General features: G+C 32.2%; 1 protein-coding gene across 2 annotated transcripts in view; it reads left to right on the plus strand.

Moving 5' to 3' along the window:
- Positions 1-23,987, plus strand: part of LOC114334015 (transmembrane protein 68) — a 91,608-nt gene that overhangs the window by 49,602 nt on the left and 18,019 nt on the right. For both annotated transcript variants that reach the window (XM_050644348.1, XM_050644349.1), the window contains exons 2-3: positions 1,728-1,964; positions 14,593-14,760. In XM_050644348.1, the coding sequence (XP_050500305.1) occupies positions 1,728-1,964; positions 14,593-14,760 (405 nt within the window). The remainder of the gene's footprint in view (positions 1-1,727; positions 1,965-14,592; positions 14,761-23,987) is intronic.

The raw sequence follows: 23,987 nt of genomic DNA on the forward strand, positions 1-23,987 counted from the left end.
TATAATTGTGGCTTATTTCCCATCTAAATAGTTAACTATAAAAAAATAACACATATTAGATTAATGAGCAGATCCATGCAAGGTAGACGAAAGAAGAAACGCCAGGTCGAAGAAGAAAGGCCAGGTCGCAGAAGACCGTCATGGCTTAGACACCTGTAAGAATGGTTTAACAGATCCTCTGCATCCCTTTACCGAGCTGCCATTAACAAAATTACTATAGCCAGTTTGATAGCAACATGAAGAAGAAGATTATTTTGTGTTCAATTACATAAATTTCTGTAAAACTGAATATGGAGCATTATTTCATGCCACATACCCCCTTCATCCATTCAGATAAAGGATAGTTATGCAAACTAAAATTAAGGTACTAGTACATTTTAGAAGACCAAAAATAAGCATTTTTTCAAAATTTTTTTTCGCAAAAAAACTTTAACTGCCCATATCTAAAAAGGTAGGCTTTGTAACATACCTCCTTCTTTCACTTAGGTCTTCAATTATTAGAATTTTTTTCTAAGCAACATTTTTGTTTAATTTAGTAGTATTTTGTATTTTGACAACGACACCTGATTTGGACGTCGAAACGTTAATAAAATATTTTTTTTCAATTTAATTGTGGCTTATTTCCCATCTAAATAGGTAATTATAAAAATGCCACAAGGAAATAGCCTCAGAACAACATTAATTTTTATGTTGTCCTTTTGTGTTAATATATTATTGTTTATATCCCAACAACGTTTAATTATTTATTAATATCTAAATAATTTAAATATTTTTGTCCACGGCAATAGGTATATAAAATCAATGTCAATAGCCGTTAGCATATGCATGTATAACCACTAAAAAAGCTAGCTGCTTTCAACACTCTGGTGTCCAAATCTGTTAGTATTTGTAAATGTACTGTTTTTCCAAACCCTAACTGATTTCAACACCCTAGTGTCAACACACGCTAGCATCTGTAAACGTACTGTTTTTCCAAACCCTAACCGATTTCAACACCGTGGTGTCAAGACGCGCTAGCATCTGTAAATGTACTGTTTTTCCAAACCCTAACTGATTTCAACACCCTGGTGTCTACACACGCTAGCATCTGTAAATATGCTGCCGGGCGGTGCCGTGGTCGAAAAATTGTTTAAACATTTTTTAAAACAAATTCACAAAAATAATTTTTTCATTGCGAACGATTTTTTTTAGATAATTTGGGTTATTCTGAGCAAAAATGGTCTCTTGTGATTTTTCTCTAAAATTGATTGTTGTCGAGTTATATGGCCATTTTCGCATTTTACAAATTTTAAATCGCGTATAACTCGACAACAATCAATTTTGGAGAAAAATCACAAGAGAGCTTTTTTGCTTAGAATGTCCCAAATTATCTAAAAAAAATTGTTCGAAGTGAAAAAATATTTTTCTGAATTTGTTTAAAAAAAATCGACCACGGCACCGACCGGCACCCTGTGGATATATTATACGGACCTCTTTTTGAGTAAGTTTGTGCAAAAAAATTCGAATGGGAATAATTTCACTAACGGGGGCGACGATACAGTCCGGTCTATTACTTTTCTATTATTGATTTTCAAGTATCATTTTTTACCATTGAGTTGTTTTGGTAGTCCATTTCATTTGAACGAACGCCATAAATAAAATAGGTATTACGTTGGGTTTAACAATGATTTCAAAATGCTAATTGTTGTCGCACTTAGTTATATTTATATTTATTTTGTTTGTTTCAGTTAATTACGTGGACATCGACTATTCGTTATGGATAACATGGTTTTTAGCGCCCTTAATAATAACTTTCCTTCTACCAGCAATGATCGCACTTCTCCTATATTGCAGTGCTTTTATGCTTTATATATACAAACTTCACTGGAAATCGATTAAAAATACTTTAAAAACTGGTGACAAGTGGGATGCAGCTAGAAAATCAGTCGGCGCATTGTGGGATGCCCACGGATGGGTATGGCATGGTAAGTTAACATTGGGTGCGTTCGGAGGACCACAGTGGCTGGACAGCCGAGCCAGCGGTATCGTTTAGACGGCACCGCTGGAAGTCAGCCGCTGAGAGATTTACTAAGCTTTCCCTATCAGCGCTGGATACAACCACTCAGCCGATTTCTGCTGACAGTCAGCCGCTGTGGTCGTCCGAACGCAACATTTTCTTTGATATCAGCAGTGTTATTTTAAAACGAAGCTTGTGTGTGTGTGTGTGGTTGAAAAAAAATGACTGCGGATTACTGGATCCATTCGCCTAACCAGTTTTTATATTTTGAGCTCATGAATTGCTGCACTTATAATTTTTTTTTCATTTTTATTTGTGGTTAACATAAGGTGTTTGGTTTTACATATATTTTTTATGTGTATATTTGTTTTATTCAATTGGCGCCAAAAGTATCCACAAGTCAACCCTTCAGATGGATAACTTCTACCTATTGATATAATTAATTTTTTTTAATTTTATTACGAAGTATAATTCTATTATTAAAACGAAGCTTCTATACAGGCGTTGTATTAAGGCTGATTCTCACTATCATGCAAGCAAGTGCTCGACATGGGCAAGGCATCGGCTCGGTAAGATACATTTTACATGAAATCTTATGAACTTCACGGGATTTAATTCACACTATGCGTGCCAGGCACCGGCAAGCGACGGGCTTTGCATGCGACGTTCTTTTCGAAACAATATTTGCCTAGCATGTGCCGTGAAGGTCACGACAGTGTGAATACCTTACCGGCAAGCAATCTACAATCTTGGTTGTTTAAAAGCAGTTTTATAAAGACGATAGAGAAAAGAAGTATTTTGTTTTTGAAGAGGTCCTTCAGTATGCGCCAATTTTTTTTCTTTTGGCATCATAACTCTGGATGGGTCTTTGCGTGTCTGGCTATGTCCTTCCATTCTGATTTCTCTTGTGTACTTTTTCTCCATTGCCTTATGTTCATGGTTTTCATGTCGTCTTCCACGTCATCCATCCCTCTCGTTCTGGCCTTTTCTTTTTTCTCGCCTTTCTATCGGCTTCCATTGTAATTTTTTCTTTGTTGTTTATTGATTGTCTTTTCTCTGCACATGTCCCAGCCATGACAGTCTTTGACTTTTCACAAATTGTACAATATCGTAACCTTCATTCAATTCATTATCTTCGTTGTTTCTACTGATTCTCCATGTGCCGTCTTCCTCTTGCACCGGGCCATATACTTTTCTCAGTATTTTTCTCTCGAATGTACTGAGTTGGGCTTCATCCCTTTTCGCCATTGCTCAGGTTTCACAACCATACGGATCTAGTCAATGTTCTGTAGATAGTCATTTTGGTTCTTTTGTCATCAATTTCGATGTCATCAATCTTTTAATAGCATAGCATGTACGATTTCCCTCTGGAAATACGTGCATTAATTTCGATCCTTACGGAATTCTTCTGATTTCTCTGTCCAGATATGTGAAGGCATCCACACGTTCAAGAGTATAGTTGTCTTCTTCTTCTTCTTCTTCAGGTTCCTTCCCCTATCGGAGGTTGGAAATCATCATCGCTATTTTAATTTTATTGGCCGCACTTCTGAATAATTCTAATGAGCTGCAACCGAACCACTCTCTCAAATTTCTTAGCCAGGACATTTTGCGTCGTCCTGGGTTTCTCTTCCCTTGTATCTTCCTTTGCGTAATTAACTTCTCGTAATACGTAATACGTACTTCTCGCCCCTCATTATATGACCCAATATTGAATCTCTCTAATTTTAACATTTTTGATGGCTTCACATTCTTTCTTCATTCTTTGTAACACCTCTATATTAGTTACTTTTTCAGTCCACGATATTCTGTGGATTCTCCTGTAGCACCACATCTCAAAGGAGTTTAATTTTTTGATTTCAGACTGTTTTATTGTCCACGCTTCCATGCCGTATAGTAAAGTAGAAAAAACGTAACAACGTAGCATTCTTGTGCGGATCTCTAGATTAAGGTTACGGTTGCAAAGTAAGTTCTTCAAGGAGATACATATTAATGTTTCATCAATGGTTTTCTCTAAAACATAAACTTTTAAGAAAGAAATACTATAAAAATTTAAATCAGATCTTAAAAATTACGACATAAAATACTGTCATTAATTTTTTGTTTTATCCAATCATTAAAACTCCTTATCATTAAAACTCCTTTTTTAATAAATTTAATATTAATAAAGTTATAAAAGAAAATTAATCTTCGTCATCTATTTTCACCAATACTAAAAAGTTGAATCGTACTTAAGATACTAATAATAAAAAAAGTCAAAATTACTCAATAACTTAAAATATTATTTCTTGAAAAAATCGGAATTGGACACTTATTTCTGAACGAAAACATTTCTTACAATATTGTATTTATTTTGTTAGAACATATGTCACCGGCCAAACCCGATTTCAGGACAAACTAGTTTGGCCTAGGCCTCGGCCTAGGCCTAGTTTGTCGTAAGCGCGTCAGGATAAACTAGTATGGCCTAGGCCAAACTAGTTTGTCCTAAGCGCGTTAGGATAAACTAGTATGGCCTAGGCCAAACTAGTTTGTCCTATCGCGCGTAGGCCTAACTAGTTTGTCCTAAGCCAAACTAGTTTATCCTGATATAAATACACACACTTCAGGCCAAACTAGTTTATCCTGATATAAAGACGCACACTTCAGGCCAAACGAGTTTATCTTGAAGTGTATGTTTTTATATCAGGATAAACTAGCCTAGTCTAAACCAATTTAATCTAGTCGAAAGTACATAAGTAATTGATTTTAGATTGGCTGCTGATTTAAACGTAAGTTTAGAAGAACACTATTAAGAGTTGTAAGACTTTTAAGTATTTAGGGTAAATGATAAACCGAGATGGCACTTGTATGGAAGCTATAGAAATGAAAATAGTACGGGGAAAACAAGCCACGAAAGCTCTCCATGTAGTGATATGGAAGAACACTCTTACTAAAGAAAACAAAAAAGGATTTTTCATGGCCTAGTGCTGAATATTACCCCACAAGATCGGAAGAATGGCCAGTGACAACAATAATACGAAATAAAATACGAACAGTTGAATTGGAGTTTATGAGAAGGTGTCTACAAATTACCAGGTAGGATAGAATAAGAACAGAGGAAATATGAAACAGAATAGAAGTAGTATGCTCAATTACAAAAAAGTTGTGGTAGTAAAAGTAGAGCCCTGAAATGGTACGGGCATGTACAAAGAATGCCGGAGCACAGGTGGCCGAAAAGATTACTGGACTGGGACACGCGGGGAGGAAGACGGAGAGGAAGACCATAGCATAGAGTGCTATGGAAGACGAAAACGGCAAACTCATAATGGGAAAAAGCCAACAAGAAGAAAGTAATTCAGCGAACTAGTACTGCTTAATATAAATAATAAATTGAATAAAATACTTTGTTCTTGGAAAAATAATCATTTTTATTAATTATTCATAACAAACAAACAATATTACTGAGTTATATTCGCGGTCGGATGGACAGACAGCCTAGGACAAATTTCTCACCTTTAGTACCATCCTTGGATTATAAGCTTTCATTTGACACCTTATTTGTCATTCTACCTGGTATGGAGGAGTTGAGTTCACGGACGGACGGACGGACAGACGGACGTGGATAATTCAACGTTTTCACATTTTTTCAAAATTGGTAAAAACAATAATAATTCGTACTCGATTTTATTCGTAAGTGTATCTTTTCTTTTAATTTTTGAAGAAAACCTCATCCTTTTATTTATTATTTTTTATATTATTTAATTATACAAGAATATATTGATTTATAGCATGTCTCAATATCTTCATTCGATGTATCATATAATGATATAAATATACCGATGTATAATTTTTTTTGCCATCCCTGTTGGGACATTATTTGGGAATTCCTCGCATGTAATAAAAGTCCTTACATGTTCGCTAAATTACTTTCGACTCGGCTAAATTGGTTTAGACTAGGCCGTACTAGTTTATCCTGAAGTGTGAGTTTTTATTATATCAGGATAAACTAGTTTGGCCTAAAGTGTGTGTATTTATATCAGGATAAACTAGTTTGGCCGAGGACAAACTAGTTTGGTCTACGCGCGATAGGACAAACTAGTTTGACCCAGGCCAAACTAGTTTGTCCTGAAATCGGGTTTGGCCGGTAACATATGTATCTATATTTTACTACTTTAAGTTATTTTTGTACATTTTATTGTTTAATATAATTTATTTCATTAAGTCAAATTAAATGTCTTGAAATATTTATGGCTCGTGTGAATAGACAATTTTCGTGAGAACTCTAGTGTTTGTTTAATTTTTTTTATTTTTATTGTTTATTTTTTACAAATATTTTCCATTACGGAGTAATCTATGGGAGCACTGTAATTGGATATGCATATTCCTCACTTAAAGTTTACCAGAGGTTTTTACTTTTATGTATTTAATTATACAGTAGTATTGTATAGTTAATAGTTATGGTAGTAAGGTTTCATGTGTTAATGAGACATGGACGAAAAAAATTGGTAAAGCAAAAATTAAACGGCAATTAAGCGCGCTAATAAACGGCAAAATAGCGCAAAAGATGGAAAACATAATACATTGCGAAACAAAAAGAGATGAAACTAGTGGAGATGGAAATGATCGTTATAAACGTATAAATTAACATTACATTACATAGTTTCCCCCCTTTAGACGTATCAGAGGAGTATGACAACTGTCACTGTGACAGTTTAATTTTATAAAATACTTCTGTCACAGACGTCTAAAGGTGGGAAACTATGTAATGTTAATTTATACGTTTATAACGATCATTTCCACCTCCACTAGTTTCATCTCTTTTTGTTGCGCAATGTATTATTTTTCCATCTTTTGCGCTATTTTGCCGGTTATTAGAGCGCTCATCACTGTATACTTTGCCATATTTATATGCTGCTTCTGAAAGATGGAAGAGTGTAGGGGACTGCTTAGTTTACTCATGCAACATATTTTTTTTGTAGAAAATAAAATAGTATTTTGACTTTGAATTCTTTTTAATAACTGAATCTTTTATGAAGTTTTCTGATTGTTTTGTAATTTCCTGTGCAATTTTCTTAAATTTTCTTTCTTCTACACAATATTAGAAAATTAAAAAAAAGAGCGTGGCACTTGGGTAGTGCGTGCTGACAGAAATGAATACTTCTTATGCGCGTTATTACTATACAGTGATAAGTGCACTAAGAATCAGCAAAATAACGCAAAAGACGAAACTTGTAGAGGTGGGAAATTATCAGTAGTAATTGCACAAGAGCTCTAAAATTCTATATTAATTTTAGAGTTCGAGTGCAATTTGTTGCGATTATTTCATGAATAAACCTGTTCAAAACCAAAATTTTATTGTAATTTATATATGTAAGTACCAATTAGTGAAATTAAACACACAGTTGTTATAAATATATATTTGACGGTTGAAAGTCATCACTTTTATAATTTTTAAAACATTTGTCATTAATGTCACTGAATGTATTTTTTCGTATCAACGAAGGGCATCTGACGTAATATACTTAACGACGGGAGATTATCAAAAATTATCACCTTAATTTGCATATCTGTAGCTTTCTATTGGTCAGAATCTCCTATGAATGAAATAATCAGTAGTAATTGCACAAGAGCTCTAAAATTATTGAATTTTTCCCGAGTGTCACTTTGGCAGTTTTAATTTCACGAGCCGAAGGCGAGTGAAATTATGTCAAAGTGTCACGAGTGTGACTCGTCAACCCCATTTGAAATACATAGGGGGTTAAGGCAGGGAGATGCGCTGGCGTGTCAACTTTTTAATGTAGCATTAGAAAAAGTCGTACGAGACGCTAATATAGATAGCAGGGGAACAATATTCAATAGATCTGTCCAAATTCTAGCATATGCAGACGACGTGGACATTATAACAAGAACCAGAGCGAGAACTGCGGAAATCCTAACCGAGCTAGTAGCAGCAGCAGAACAAATGGGGTTACATATAAATCGAAATAAAACAAAATTCATGGCGACTAACACAAACACAAGAGCTGGAAATATTGACGCAGATCTAATCATCAATGACCAAAACTTCGAAGCGGTCAAAGAGTTCATATATCTAGGGACATCGGTTAACCCCAATAATAACACATCAGAGGAAATAAAAAGACGAATAATAATTGCAAACAGGTGTTATCATAGTCTATCAAAGTACTTAGTTAACAAACGTCTGTCTCAAAAAACTCGTATAAGGCTGTATAGAACATTGATAGTCCCCGTTCTCACATATGGATCAGAGGCATGGACGCTAACTAAAACAGATGAATCCGCTCTGTCGATTTTTGAAAGAAAGGTGCTACGTAAGATATTCGGAGCGGTCTGTGAGAACGGAATATGGAGGCGTAGATATAACTTTGAACTGTAGAATATCTACAAGCATACGTTTGGTGGAAAAGATATTATCACTATAATTAAGCGAAACCGCCTGCAGTGGGCAGGACATGTAGCCCGGGCCCCTGAATCGAACATGATAAAAAAAGATTCTAACAGCGCAACCCGTGGGAATGAGAAGACGGGGTAGACCAAAGTTTGAGGTGGATGGACGGGGTAACACAGGATGCCGAGAAGATCGGAGTCGGCAACTGGAAAATGCAAGCAAGGGACAGAACAGAATGGCGTAGAAAGCTTGAGAAGGTCGAGGCCCTCTAAGGGCTGTAGCACCAAGATGATGATGATGATGTCACGAGGGCAAAAATTCTATATTAATTTTAGAGTTCGAGTGCAATTTGTTGCGATTATTTCATGAATAAAACTGTTCAAAACCAACATTTTATTGTAATTTATATATGTAAGTACCAATTAGTGAAATTAAACACACAGTTGTTATAAATATGTATTTGACGGTTGAAAGTCATCACTTTTATAATTTTTAAAACATTTGTCATTAATGTCACTGAATGTATTTTTTCGTAGCAACGAAGGGCATCTGACGTAATATGCTTAACGACGGGAGATTATCAAAAATTATCACTAGTAATACCACTAGAGGTCAAATTATTTCCGGAAATTTTTTTGAGATCATGAATATTTTGAAAATGATCATAAAAATATTTATGATCAAAAAAAAATTTCCGGATATTAATTTGACTTCGCGTGGTATTCGGTAAGAAAATTCCACACCAAATTTGCATTTGAAAATCCAAAGCTGCATGAACAGATTAATAGCGCGCCATAGCTTTGTCAGCAATTATTTAGGCTTTCAAATTCGTAATTTCTACTCATTGTAGTTGCATGGGAATACCATTTCAAGATAGAAAATAGTATATTCTTCAATTTTACATAAGTTTTGAGTAACTACAAGTGATAGAAAATGAATCAAAACTAAATTATGTAAACAAATAAAAACCAGTCTGTCAAAAATGTTCTGTTATTGTAAACGTCAAAAAATTTCCACTATAATTCGCTGTTGGGTACCCCACGAGCAAAAAATTTCCGATAAAATACCTCCGTTGCCATGGTGATCTGTCAAAATAACGTATTTTGATTGGTTCAAAATTACAGGTGTGGAATTTTCACCTTAATTTGCATGTCTGTAGCTTTTTATTGGTCAGAATCTCCTATGAATGAAATAATCGCTAGAATTACATTACAATACGTTACTACTATCGATAGTTTCCACATTTAGACGTTAGCTTAAGCGCTAATTGACTTCAGTCATAATTATACGTATGACGTCGAACATTACATTTCTTTAATTTCGCATAAAGTAAAAACTGACTGAAGACAATAAAGCAAATGTAAATAAAAACAGTTTAATTTGTAGTAATTTTTTAATCAAAAATTAAATTATGATCAAGAATAATTATTTTACTAAGTTAACTAGCCACCTATAAGAACTAGCTGTATAGACCAGGGCGGATCTGTGAAAAAAGGTCTATTTTTGGATGTGCGCGAGGTGGCATTCGGATTTTTGCAGATAAAGTTAGGTAACAACTTCAACAATAATAATTGACTTATGCTCCTTCTCAAATATGCCCGGAACATTATTAAAAAAATTAAAGTATTTAAAAATTTCGAAAAACATCGATTTTTTTCTACTTTCTTTGCTTATAACTTTAAAACGATTCATTTTGGAAAAAAGTCGTAGCTAAATAAAATAAAGTTAATTGAATTTTGTATGATAAACGACTGGTTAAAAATGTTTTAAATTATTACCCTTTCTGAAAAATAGCAATAAATACAAAATAAGAGGGCAAAATAAGCCTGTTTTTATTCATTGTTTTTCAACCACTTTGGTTGCACTTAGAACTTTCGTAATTCGCTTAGAAAATTCTTACAACATACTTAAATCCTTCACCAAATTTCATTAAAATCGACCTGATAGATTTTGCAGAATAATTTTGCAATCTAATTTTTTTTAAGTTCAAATTTTTTAAAAACTTCTGAAGAAAAAGTAGACCATTTAGAAGTTTGCTAATTTTTTTACATATAAAGAAGTCCTCTACCTATCTAATACACTTTACAGAATTAAAATCGGATTATTTAAGCGGCCTCAGCACTGTTTTAAAGTTATAAACAATTTTTTGGCTTATAAACAAATACAGTGAGAACGTTTGAGTTGGCATAAATTCATTTTCCCGAGAATAGGCGTCTCTGGAGATAAATCCCGAAACAGGTCGATTTTTATTTTTAAATTCTAATTTTTTGGTATACATATATCATACTAGTGACGTCATCCATCTGGGCGTGATGACGTAATCGATGATTTCTTAAATGAGAATTGGTGCCGTGTGATAGCTCAATCTAAAGGCTATTCAATTTTGTATTCACTAATATAAACATTAACATAAATATTTATACAAGGTTTGAATAAAAATAAATTTGAATTAAATTTGTTCCAATATTTAAATTACGTCATCACACAAAATTAATTTATTCCAACTCAAACGTCCTCACTGTATTTGTTTATAAGCTAAAATATTGTTTATAACTTTAAAACAGTGCTGAGGCCGCCGGCCGCTTAAATAATCCGATTTTAATTTTGTAAAGTGTATTAGATAGGTAGAGAACCTCTTTAAATGTAAAAAAAAAAATAGGAAACTTCTAAATAATCTATTTTTTGTTCAGAAAGTTTTTAAAAAATTTGAACTTTTTTAAAAAAATTTAGATTGCAAAATTATTATGCAAAATCTATTAGGTCGATTTTAATGAAATTTGGTGGACGGTTTAAGTATGCTGTAAGAATTTTCTAAGTCAATTATGAAGGTTCTAAGTGCAACCAAAGTGGTTGAAAAACATTGAATAAAAACAGTCTTTTTTGCCTCAATATTTTCTATTTATTGCTATTTTGAAGAAAGGGTAATAATTTAAGACATTTTAAACCAGTCTTATTTTATACAAAATTCAATTATCTTTATTTTCTTTCCCCACGACTTTGTTCTAAAATGAATCGTTTTAAAGTTATATACAATGAAAGTAGAAAAAAATCGAAATTTTTAAATATTTAAATTTTTTTATTAATGTTCCGGGCATATTTGAGAAGGAGCATAAGTCAATTATAATTATTGAAGTTGTCACCTAACTTTATCTGCAAAAATCCTAATGCCACCTCTCACAGTCTCACATCCACCTCAAAACAGATCTGTCCTGGTCTACTATCTCGTACTATATCACGACCTAATATGTTTTCCATCTTTTGCTTTACTTTTTCGGTTCTTGGCGCACTCATCACTGTATGTAGTTTAATGCAATTTTATATCTGATTATTACTGAATTGTTAATCTTTTTTTAATGACACTACACATTTAAGTTTTTTATAATATAAAAGATCTTAATTTTTCGATTCAATTGGATCCGATACGATTCGATTTTATTTTATTTTATTTTATTTAGTTTTATTTTATTTAATTTATTTTTATATAATTTTATTTATTTTTATTTAATTCGTTTTATATATTTATTTTTATACACCTATACTCCATCTAATTTACTTACCGTTGCACGTCATCCGCGTCATAGCCCGTGACGTCACATGATACCAACACGAAATATTTAGGCGTAGGCGGTAGGTGTGTTCTTTTTTAGAATCACTTTGCCGAGTACACTGGCATTACAGCCACTAGACATATTTTATTATATACGCGTAGAAATAATATTTGAAGATTTCTATTAATGTTAACTTAAAGAAATACACAATAATATGTTTCATTTAATTTGTATAAATGGATTATAAAGCGTTTTTATGAAGCACATTTGTTCGGAATACACTGTAACTATAATCGAACGAAGTTGATATTTTGGAATAAATTGGTAACATTTATTTGCCAGTTGCGGTGATGACACTTCATATTTGTTTATATTCTTTACTATAAGTATTTGTTTCATTATATTTACTGTTTTTATTATGTACTTTAACGTAAGATTATAACTTAATAGGGAACTTGAACATTTTTTTCTTATTAGATAATAATGTTCATTTTTGTTTAAAAATGAGATTTCCAAAATTTCACGCTTCAAAAACTCGTAATAACTTAAAAATACATATCTAAAGTCTTCAGCGGTATAAAATAGTTCAAACGGCACGTGACGTCACAAAGTTTTGCATTAGTTTTTATTATGGTTATATTTCGCTGTGTCTAGGTACACGCTAACGTGTACGCAAATAAAAAAGTTAGGTAGACGCTAATTAAACTTTATCAAGCCAGTGACGTCATTATTTAGCTGGCGCAGTGACTATATATTTTGGTACATGCTATTTTGATATGTTTAGTGTTTGTTTGATGGAAACATATTTGTTAAGGGAAGGGAAGCAGAACTATTCAGATGTTTCAAACTTAATTATAATAAATCAATGTGTATATATAAAAGTATATATTTAGGTTAGCAAAATAATTATATGTATTTAGTTGAAATGGCATGTAGGTACAAAATATTGTTAAAATAATTTTTATACGTAAGTGAATTATTATAATCAACTATTCTAAATGCAAATATAAGCCACAATTTAATTAAAAAAATTATTTTATTAACGTTTAGACGTCCAAATCGGATGTCATTGTCAAAATACAAAAATTAGTCAGATTAAATAAATTATTAGAAACAATTTTTTACTAAGCAACAACATTTTTGTTTAATTTAATAATATTTTGTATTTTGACAACGACATCCGGTTTAGAAGTCGAAACGTTAATAAAATCAATTTTTTAGTAAAATTGTGGCTTAGTTCCCATTTAGAATAGTTGATTACAAAAATGCCACAAGGATAATAGCTCCAAAACAAGTTAATTATTATTGTGAAAGCTTTAGGTCTTCCTTTTATTTTAATCTTTTACGGTAATACTATTTCATTTATAACTAAAAAAAATATGTATTAATTTATAGTCTCTTATCTTTTGCGTACTGTTTTAAAATGTTCTTAAACTCATTAAAAGAACTAAATAATTGTCCGCACTCCGTAGTTAATTTAAAAACAAACACTAAACAAATAAAAAATAAGAAATCACTGACACTCTTAACTTTTTTATTTGCGTACACGTTAGCGTATACCTAGACACAACCTTATATTTAGGTATATTCTTCTTCTCATTCTTTAGTTTATTGGCCACCTTCTTGGGTATTTGGCAAGCTCATCGTCGTGGAATAAGTCAAAAATATTTATATTCTAATGACATTTATCGTATGTCATTGTAATAATATATACCAGTTTGTTAAAATTGTAGTTTTATACTGTTTTTGAAGGAAAGGAACGAAGGTTTACTATTGAAAATAAAACCATTTTGTAAAAGTACAAATTTTCTATGAATAGGTCAAACGATCAAAAACACTTGTAACGTCACATAAATGTATTTTCTACTGACGTTTATAACGTCTAATTTACTTTATTGGAAAAATGTAAATGTAAAACCAAGAGACGTCACGATGGGTTTTGGACCACCTGTTTTAATTTGAATTTTTAATCGTCTTTAGGGGCCAAACGAAAGACAAACAAAACTTTTTTATCTTTGATACATGTTTTAAATTATGTTTTGTTGTGATTTATAACATTTTTTCCGAATTTAAAAATTTATGCAAGTTCCCTATTCTTGTTTTCTATTTCTAAAGTTTTTATTTATTTACATTGAATTTTAATTTGTTTTGCCGTATAATCCACTTCCGCAAAAATTGTGTGATGTATTAATTTGATTTAAAATGAATTCAAGAATTTTTTGTAATTGGTCAACAATGTCAACTTATATCTCTAACGTAGATAATGACGTGCAACGGTTAGTAAATTAGTACAAATATTTTAAAATCAAAATTAGCCAATCTAATCCAGTCCTTCTCAAGTTGTTATAAAAAAATATATTATATTAAATTATAATAAGTTACAATAAGTTATATCTTATATACCTATATTACTGTTAACCGCAAGGTTACTGCACGAGTCTCGATTTTTCGAATGACGCTAAATATGATTTCTGGTCCATGCAAAACGTCATATCTAGCGATAAGAAGTATTCACTTCAAAAAAAGATGAATGAAATCGGTAAAGTCGTTCCTAAGTTATAGCATGCCATAGGGATTCATTTTTATATATTTTTCTAAATTATATTATAATACACGGATTACATAATATTCTTAGTCTAACAATATTATTTATTACCTTTCAGGGTATGAAGTCAGGGGTATTGAAAACATACCAGATTCAGGACCGGCCCTAATAATTTATTACCACGGAGCCATCCCTGTCGACGTGTATTACTTAATAGTGCAAACATTATATAAGAGAAACAGACTGGTGCATACTGTCGCGGATCATTTTTTGTTTAAGGTACCAGGTAAACCATATTTTGTACATGATATATGCATATAGCTTATTTCAAATTGCGCAGTTTAAAGAAGGTAGCGTCACAGTATAATGCTAAAGAATCAGTAGGGTCACTCCGCGAAAATCCTCTGTTTTATATGTTTCTTTTGGTGATGGCGCATCAAAATTTTAGTTTCTTCGCGCAGATGAATGACAACGACGTTTGCCGTGATTGGTCGTTTGTGGTCGTAGTTTGACTACTTTATTTTCTTATTATTGATATTATTAAGTGCTGTAAATGTGATATTATTTTCTTAAATCAGTAAAATGGAATATTTTAAGTCTTGCTACAGCGCACATTTTTCTCCTAGTCCTTTGTACATTCAAAATGTTATCTCAGGAGAGGATTGCAAAATTGGAACCGTCAAAGTTCGAAGATGAGTTAACTGGTTCTTTAGCATTAAACTATGGTAGCGTACACAAATGGTTAAATTCAATGTTTTATAGCTTGTTAAACTAAACTTCGTGGATACAGTCAGCCATTCGTTAAAGTACAAGCTCTACCTATAATCATCATGATTCTGGCTTTACAACTCTGTGGGTCCTCCTCCTCCTCAGTCGTTTCCTCATTGCTGAGTGTCGTGATTCCCTATAATACGAGCAACTATCTCTTTCCATCAGCTTCTGTCCTGATCTTCCCTCATGGATTCAGAGAATGTTTTTCCACTGGCTTTCTGTACTTGATCCGTCCATAGAGTAGGTGAGCGACCTCTACTTCTGCGCCCTTCAACGTTTCCCGAAATTATAAGTCTCTCAAGATTGTGTCACTGCTTCCAACTCGTTCTCTATTCTAGGGGAGTGCAATTAGAACGAAAAGATACAATGTTTCGGAAAAAATCAAACAAGGTTATATTTTTCTAAAACTTTTTTTGTTAGTTTATAAATATGTTAAAGTAAAAAGTTCTACTCACAAATTTTGCCGCTAGTTGTTTATTAATTGTTTAAACAATAACAATTGTTTTGTATAAATGATGTTAAGAATATGGGTGAATTCAACATTTTATTTTGATAAAAAATGTTTTTATTTTAGTTTTGATTATGCTGAATCCGAATCTGACATTACAATTTGCAAATTCAAAATGGCGGATTCAAAATGGCGGATTTTTCCTTAAAATCCTTAAAAAGTAGTTGTAAACTCCGAATTTTTTTTATAAAACGTGTTTGTTTACATATATGTGGATATTTTTGAGAGATTGCTGAACCTGAATCAAATTTTGATAATTTAAATTATAAAATGGCAGATCCAAAATGGCGGATAACTTAAAAAATAGTTGTAAAATCATAATTTCTTTACAAAATGTATTTATTTCTACATATATTTATTTTTGAGAGCTTTGATAAACCTATATATATTCAAAAACGACCGCTTTAAAACGTTAACAAAAATAATTTTAAACAAAATATGTATTTTTTTGCTCGTAATATGAATCGTTTCGTTCGCTCTTAATTAAATTCGGCCTTACTTGTAATGATGTGAAAATTGTGCTTCTACCTTTTCAAAAAATTGTTGCAATGGGATCATAAATAAAAAAGTTATTCTTAGTAAAAAGCTCTTCATATTCTAAAACTTTAAATGCAATCATAAAATATCACTTTTTATAAATTTTGTACAAGATATGCCAATAAATAAAAATTTCAGTTAGGAGTAAAATACTTATATTTTTCATAATACATACTGAAAATTTTTATTATGGAAAGTTGTTCAGAATTAAAAACGATGTGTCAATATGCAATTACACTATTCTAATCGAAATATTGTGAACTATAAAGGTACATATTTATTGCGCGAAATATAATTTTTTTACATGCCTCCTATAATATTGATAAAATATAACATTTTATATTTGCATATTAAGTGTTAGACCATGCACAGCTATTTATGACGAATAACTTTCCTCATAAAATTAATAATAAAACAGTTATCATAAATAATAAGTGAAAATTTAATTATGTTGGGTATAATTAATTTGAAACAATATTTAAAAGAAAACAAATTTTCGATTGGAAGAATATAATTACATATTGGAATATAGTTTTTAATTCCAAACAACTTTTCTTTATAAAAATTTTCGATATTGTAAAATATAAAGGTACTTTACTCTTGAGTGAAATTCATATTTTTTGACATACCTCGTACAAAATTAACAAAATTTGATATTTGATGGTTGCATCTTATGTTATATATGATGCAGAGTATTTTATAAAGAATAACTTTTTTTCGTAAAACTGATATTAAAAAAGTTATCAATAGGTTCCAAGTTACGCAGACATACTGTATAAGAGCTAAAAAATTTTTTTTGTTGAACATTTATTATTGTTGAAGCTTATTATCAAATTTATTTTGGGTAAGTTTTACAGAGAAAAGTTTTTATCACTCTGTATATACATTTTTTCAGCTGGTAATTTCCGGTTTTTGTATTACATTTTTGTTATCTTTCTAAGTTTTCTCAAAAAGAAATTGTTTATTTCAATTTTAAACTAAAATAATTCAATGTTTTTTAAAAATTACATCCCAAGCTTTAAAAAATATCAAAAAAATTGTATTAGATTTATTCAAACTTGAGTAATACCGTCTTAAAATGGTGGGAATTCTGTAAAACTACGAAGTTTTCAAAAATTACATTTTTTGAGACATCGTATTATTTGAATTAAATTTTTGAGATTTTTTTTTGAATGAAACATCGTTTAGTAAGATGATTAAGAGGTAAGTTGTGCAAATTTGAGACTGTTACTAGTAAAATTGTATTAGTTACACATTTTTAAATCATTTTTAAACAAAATTCATGTAAGGCTCACTTTCCGCACACACCGTACTTATGTCCATACATTTTATTTCTTTTTATTACAACCATAAGATAGCTTCTTTCATCTTCTTTCATGTCCAATTTGTAAAATTTCTTTTGATCCATTAGTTAAAGAATTACATTAAAAAAGCTCAACCGTGCACTTCTTCCAACGCCAGTTTATAATGCGCCAATGTGTGTGAGAAAGGTGACTTTAGCGTTATAAATAAAAAATTACAGAAGCTAGAGATTTAATTTTAGAAAAATCTTTATATAAGGTTTTTTTTGTAAAATTTTCTGAATTTTTCAATGGTCAAGTCAGTTTTTTTATAAAAATTATATTTTTGGAGTTATTTAAAAAAACATCTAAGTTCGCTGTTCATTTGTTTAATAAAAAATGAAGCACCCACTTCTTGAGTAAACTTTTTGATATGTTGTTTATTAAACATTTCTTAATGAAATTACAAAAAGTTTTATCTTGTTTGATTTTTTCCGAAGTGAAAATCTAAATGCACTCCCCTATTCATCAAATTTTCTTGTTAACCTGTGTAGTTTTGAAAGTTGTTCCATATTTCTATTACTGATAGTTTTGCTCGTTTTGTAAGCATTTAATAAAATAATTGTCATTATAATATTAAGGCGTAGGAGCAAAATTTCGGACCAATGTTTTTTAAATACATTCATTTTTTTCGAATCCTGAAAAGACTAATCAATATTTTTGAAAAATTTAAACTCAGAATGAGAGATTACATTATTACCGAGAGCCGAAAGTCCCTTAGAATAAATAAAAAGTTTCTTTTGAATGAGATATTTGAAATTATTAATCACACTCAATTTTCTCTTCTTTTTCACCACTGTAACTAAACATAATAAACATTATGGTAGGGAAGCCCAAGCGGGGATTTTGCGCGTCAGAAAATCACATGGGAAGAAACCTTGTACCCTGTAAATTTACCCCTATGTGGACTCTTAATGCAGGGGAGTTCGTTAAGGGGGACCCGACAAAAAAATTCTATCCTTAAAAAATTTATATTTAAAATGTATATTTAAAGTGTATATTTAAAAAATCTGACGATTTGAGGGGCGTAAGAAAATGCGCGAATCACAAAATTTCACAAAATATAGCGAATATTTCTCGAAATGAACGTCAGATCGAAAAACTGAAAAATACGTGTTCAATATTTTTCAAAAATCTATCGAATGATAGCAAACACCCCCCCCCCCACGGAGAGGGGTGGGAGTAACTTTAAAATTTTAAATAGGAGCCCGGCGAAATTTCCCAAATTGAAAAATACGTGTTCAGTATTTTTTTAAAATCTATCGAATAACATTAAACACGACCCCCCACGGAGGTGGGGTGGGAGTTACTTCAAAATCTTAAATAGGAGCCCCATTTTTTATTGCAGATTTGGATTCCTTAGGTAAAAATAAGTAAGTTTTATTCGATACATTTTATCGAATTATGGATAGATGGCGCTATAATCGGAAAAAACGTTTGTTGGAAATGGAAAACTAAATTAAAAAATGAATAGTCCCCACTAAAATGCAAAACCTAACTTAACTTTTTTTGGTTTCAGGACCTAATTTTCACAACCCAATAGGTCTCCATAACGCACGAGTAACTGCAAATTTAGCATACTTGCCTCCACTAGTATTATAGAAGTTTTCAGGAACTTTCGGGCCTCGGTAATAATGTAATCATTCGTTCTGGATTTAAATTTTTCAAAAATACTTATTAATTTTCTCAGGATTCGAAAAAAAAATGAATGCATTTAAAAAAATTGGTCCGAAATTTTGCGCCTACGCTCTTAAATATATTAATTATTCGTTACATAATAGTTTTATAATAAGTAAAAGCTATATAAAAGCTATACATTCCAAACCTTGAAAACTTATTTTTTAACCCACTGAAGGAAGATTATATTCTTAAAAAATCGTAGTAAAGTGACGACATTATACAAAAAAATATAATTAAGGTAAAAATATGCAACTAGTTTATGTGAAATTATCTCAATTAATTACTGTTAATCGTTTTTTTAGTCAATGATAAAATAAATAAAAAATCGTAACAAATAGAACTTGCCTACGGTTGGGCCAATTACAAACAAGCATTACGGCACGGTAAATTTGAATTGCTCTTCATTAAATGAACCATAGCCCAAAACGCATCGTGACGTCATATGGTTGTGTGTTTACATTCTGCACCGACAAAGTAAACAAAATTGTATCATCATCATTCTCTTTGCCTTATCCCTATGCGGGGTCGGCTTCCCTAATTGCATTTCTCCACACAATTCTATCTTGGGTCATATCAATGTTAATCCCCTTTACCAACATGTCCGGCCTTATCGTTTCCCCCCAGGTCTTCTTTGGTCTTCCTCTCCTACTCCTTCAGGAATCTGCACCTCAGCTATTCTTCGTATTGGGTGATTAACGTCTCGACGTTGAACATGACCAAACCATCTTAACCTATGCTCTCTCATTTTGGCATCAATTGGTGCCACACATAGACTTCCCCTAATATACTCATATCTAATTTTATCCTTCTTTGTCACTCCACTCATCCATCTAAGCATTCTCATTTCCGCCACATGCATTCGTTGTTCCTCTTTCTTTTTCACTGCCCAAAATTCAGTTCCGTACATCATAGCGGGTCTTATGGCTGTTTTATATAATTTTCCCTTCAGCTTCATTGGAATTTTTCTGTCACACAACACATCACTCGCTTCTTTCCACTTCATCCATCCAGCCCTAATTCTACTGCATGCATCTCCATCTATTTCTCCATTACTCTGTAATACCGATCCTAGTTACTTAAAGCTATTGCTTTTCACAATCATTTCACCATCCAAAGATACCATTTTATTTGTAGTAATTCCAACTTTAAATGAACATTCCAAATACTCTGTTTTTGTCCTACTAAGTTTTAAACCTTTTTTCTCCAGAGCTTGTCTCTACTGTTCCAGTTTTTGTTCTAAGTCTCTTTCACTATTTCCTACTAACACGACATCATCAGCATACATTAAGCACCATGGAATGTTACCCTGTAGTTTCGCTGTTATCTTGTCCAAAACTAATGAGAATAAATACGGACTAAGCACAGAGCCTTGAGCCTTGGTGCAATCCTACTTTCACATGAAATTTATCAGTCTCTCCTACACCTGTCCTAACACTAGTCGTTACTCCCTCATACATATCCCTCACAATCTTTACATATTCACCAGGGACTCCTTTCTTATTGAGTGCCCGCCACAGAATATCTCGAGGAACTCTATCATATGCTTTCTCAAGATCAATGAATACCATATGAGCGTTTGTTTCTTTACTCTGTATTTTTCCATCAACTGCCTTAGAATGAAAATTGCATCTGTTGTTGATCTACCCTGCATAAAGCCAAATTGATTCTCGGATATTTCGGTCTCTTCACGTATCCGTCTATCAATTACTCTTTCCCATATTTTCATGGTGTGGCTAAGCAGTTTTATAGCCCTGTAGTTTGTACATTGTTGTATCTCTCCCTTGTTTTTGTAAACAGGTACCAGTATACTGCTTCTCCATTCGTCTGGCATTTGTCCATTTCCATAATTCTATTAAATAGACCTGCTAGCCACCTTGTTTCTATCTCTCCCAATGCTCTCCATACTTCCCCAGGAATATCATCTGGTCCTACCGCTTTTCCTTTCTTTATTTTTTGAAGCGCTTGAGCCACTTCCTCGTTTGTTATTTTGGTGACCATTGCTGCTACTGTCTCCGTTGACTCTCTATGTATGTTGTATGTTGTATGTAAGTAAACAAAATTGTATATAATTTTAAATTAGACATTATAAACGTCAGTAGAAAATACGTTTGGTCGTTTGAACTATTTTAATTACATAGAAAACTTTTACTTTTACAAAATGGCGCTAAACGACACTTATAGTGGTTTCTTTTATTTTCCATAGTAAACCTTCTTTCATTTCCTTCAAAGACTGTATCAAACTCCAATCTCAACAAACTGGTATATATTATTACAATGACATAGGATAAAAATGTCATTAGAATATAAATATTTTCCCTAATTCTGCGACGATGAGCTGACCAAATACCCAAATAGGTGGAGGCCAATAAACTAAAGAATAAGAAGAAGAATATACCTAAACATAACCATAAATATAACCATAAAGTTCAGCTATGTGACGTCACAGGTCGTTTAAACTATTTTAAATCACAGAAGACTTTAAATTTGTACTTCTAAGTTATTATGAGTTGTTGAAGTGTGAAATTTTGGAAATCTCATTTTTAAACAAAACTGAACATTATTATGTAATAAAAAAATGTGCGGGTTCCTTAATATGGTAGATTATTATTTTTAAGTAAATATGCAAATAATATCCACCACGGTGGATAAAAAAACTGGTACCAGATTTCCGCTATTAGTACGTTCTTTAACGGTAAAATATTGCAAAACCTCTAAATTTTAAAGAACCGCTTGGATTGACATGAAATTTGGCATACACATATCTAACAGGTCAAAGAAAAAAAGTGATATTGTGCCGACGTGTGCTTTTGCCCTGGTACTTATTATTTCTCAGTATGTGGCCCAGGTATGATGTTTTTCTAACTTTCACTGCGTTGAAAAGTTCTCTTGCCTTGCCTATTCTATGCAGCACTTCTTCGTTTGAGGTATGCGATGTCCACGAAATTTTGAGAATTCTCCTGTAGATCCACATATCAAAGGCCTCCAACTTATTTATGGTTGACGTTTTAAGGGTACATGTCTCAACTGCATAGAGAAGAGTCGACCAGACGTAGCATTTGGATAAACGTAATCGAATTTCGAGTTTTATTCGAGAATCACAAAGCAGTTTTTTGATTTTTTCGAAAGATTTTCTGGCCTGTTCTATTCTCGATCTTATTTATAGGTCAGGATTTAGGCTGCTATCGATCCAACATCCCAAGTACTTAAATCTATTGACTTGTTCTAAAATGTGCCCATTTATAGTGCAAGATTGAGGTACGTTTTGGTTTTTTTCGGATTGACATCACTTTGGTTTTTTTAATGTTTATTTTCATACCAAACTGCTCACAGGTCGAGTTGGTCTTGTCGATAAGTCGTGGTAGACCCAAGTCGGAATCCGCAATCAACTCGGCATATCTGATGCTGTTGATATTTACGCCATTCACCTTGACTCCATCCTTGGAGTCCTCCAGTGCCCCTTTAAATAGAAACTCGGAGTAACGATTAAACAGCAGAGGCGACAGAACACATCCCTGTCTAACTCCCCTCCTAATTTCTACTTCTGCGGATGTGGAACCCTCGATCCTAACTCTGGCGTTTTGGTTCCAGTACTAGTTCTTTAGTAAATTGATGTCTTTTCCATCTAAACCGACTTCTTGCAAACGTTCTAATAGTTAGTAGGTCGTGTCTTACTCTATCAAATGCTCTTTCGAAGTCTATAAAGCATATAAATATATTATTGTGTTTTCAATTTATCAGAAGAGAAACGATTATCCATAGTACAGAGGATGTGAAAATAAGATTTGGCGGGGATGTAAAAAAATTACACCCAGTAATTTTCGTAAGCAATTTGAAAAAGAAAATACGACACATCGGTAACTTCGAGACAGGATCGATGTGTACAAATACCACGAATAAAGACAAATGCATAAAATTTAAGGTAGGATAAGATAATTAGGTTAGGATAATATGATAACAAGAGAAAAGTGTTGTTGTCGAGAGAAAATCAATTTTTTTGTTGCACTTACTAATACTGATTTTATCTCAAAACAAGGCGGGGATGTTATTGTGTTTTCAATTTATCAATCAAAAGCAAAATGAAAATTAAATTAAATTTTTTTTAAATAACGCGGGCAAATAAATTTGATACACCCTGTATATTGAGCTGTAAATATTTATTAGAATTTAGTTTGGATGTAAGTGGATTTCTCTTTTAATGAGCTTTCCGATGAACCATTAAAGACTTTTGTGAATAATTAAAGTGAAAAGGACGATGTATTTAGATTTAAAATGGAAATAGATTGTTTATTACGAGAACTATAGAATCCACAGGTAGATGTAATTATCACTTTCTAGAAAAGGTGATTTAAAAGAAAGTTTGGAATGTTAATATCTTTGTTTCAACCCGAGTAAATATTGTAGAGTTTCCCCGAAAGTAATTAGGGTGGTCGGAATAATTTTGAAAATGACTGTTTGTTTGTCGAATGGAAAAGTCGATGTTTCTGATTCTTGGCAATGTGGAATGGGAAAAGTGGATTGGATGATTGAGAGAGTTTGAAAAAGAAGTCAGTATGTTATTTGGCAGCGCTGAGGAGCGGTCGACGTTTTGGTGGATAAGTAGTTAGCAAGTACCAGTGGTTGTTTGATAGTGGAGAATAGTGTTGAAAAGTGGAACGAGAGACAGATCAAATTGAGACG

Source organism: Diabrotica virgifera, chromosome 2 (genome assembly GCF_917563875.1).
Source record: "Diabrotica virgifera virgifera chromosome 2, PGI_DIABVI_V3a".
Classification (NCBI taxonomy): Eukaryota; Metazoa; Arthropoda; class Insecta; order Coleoptera; family Chrysomelidae; genus Diabrotica; species Diabrotica virgifera.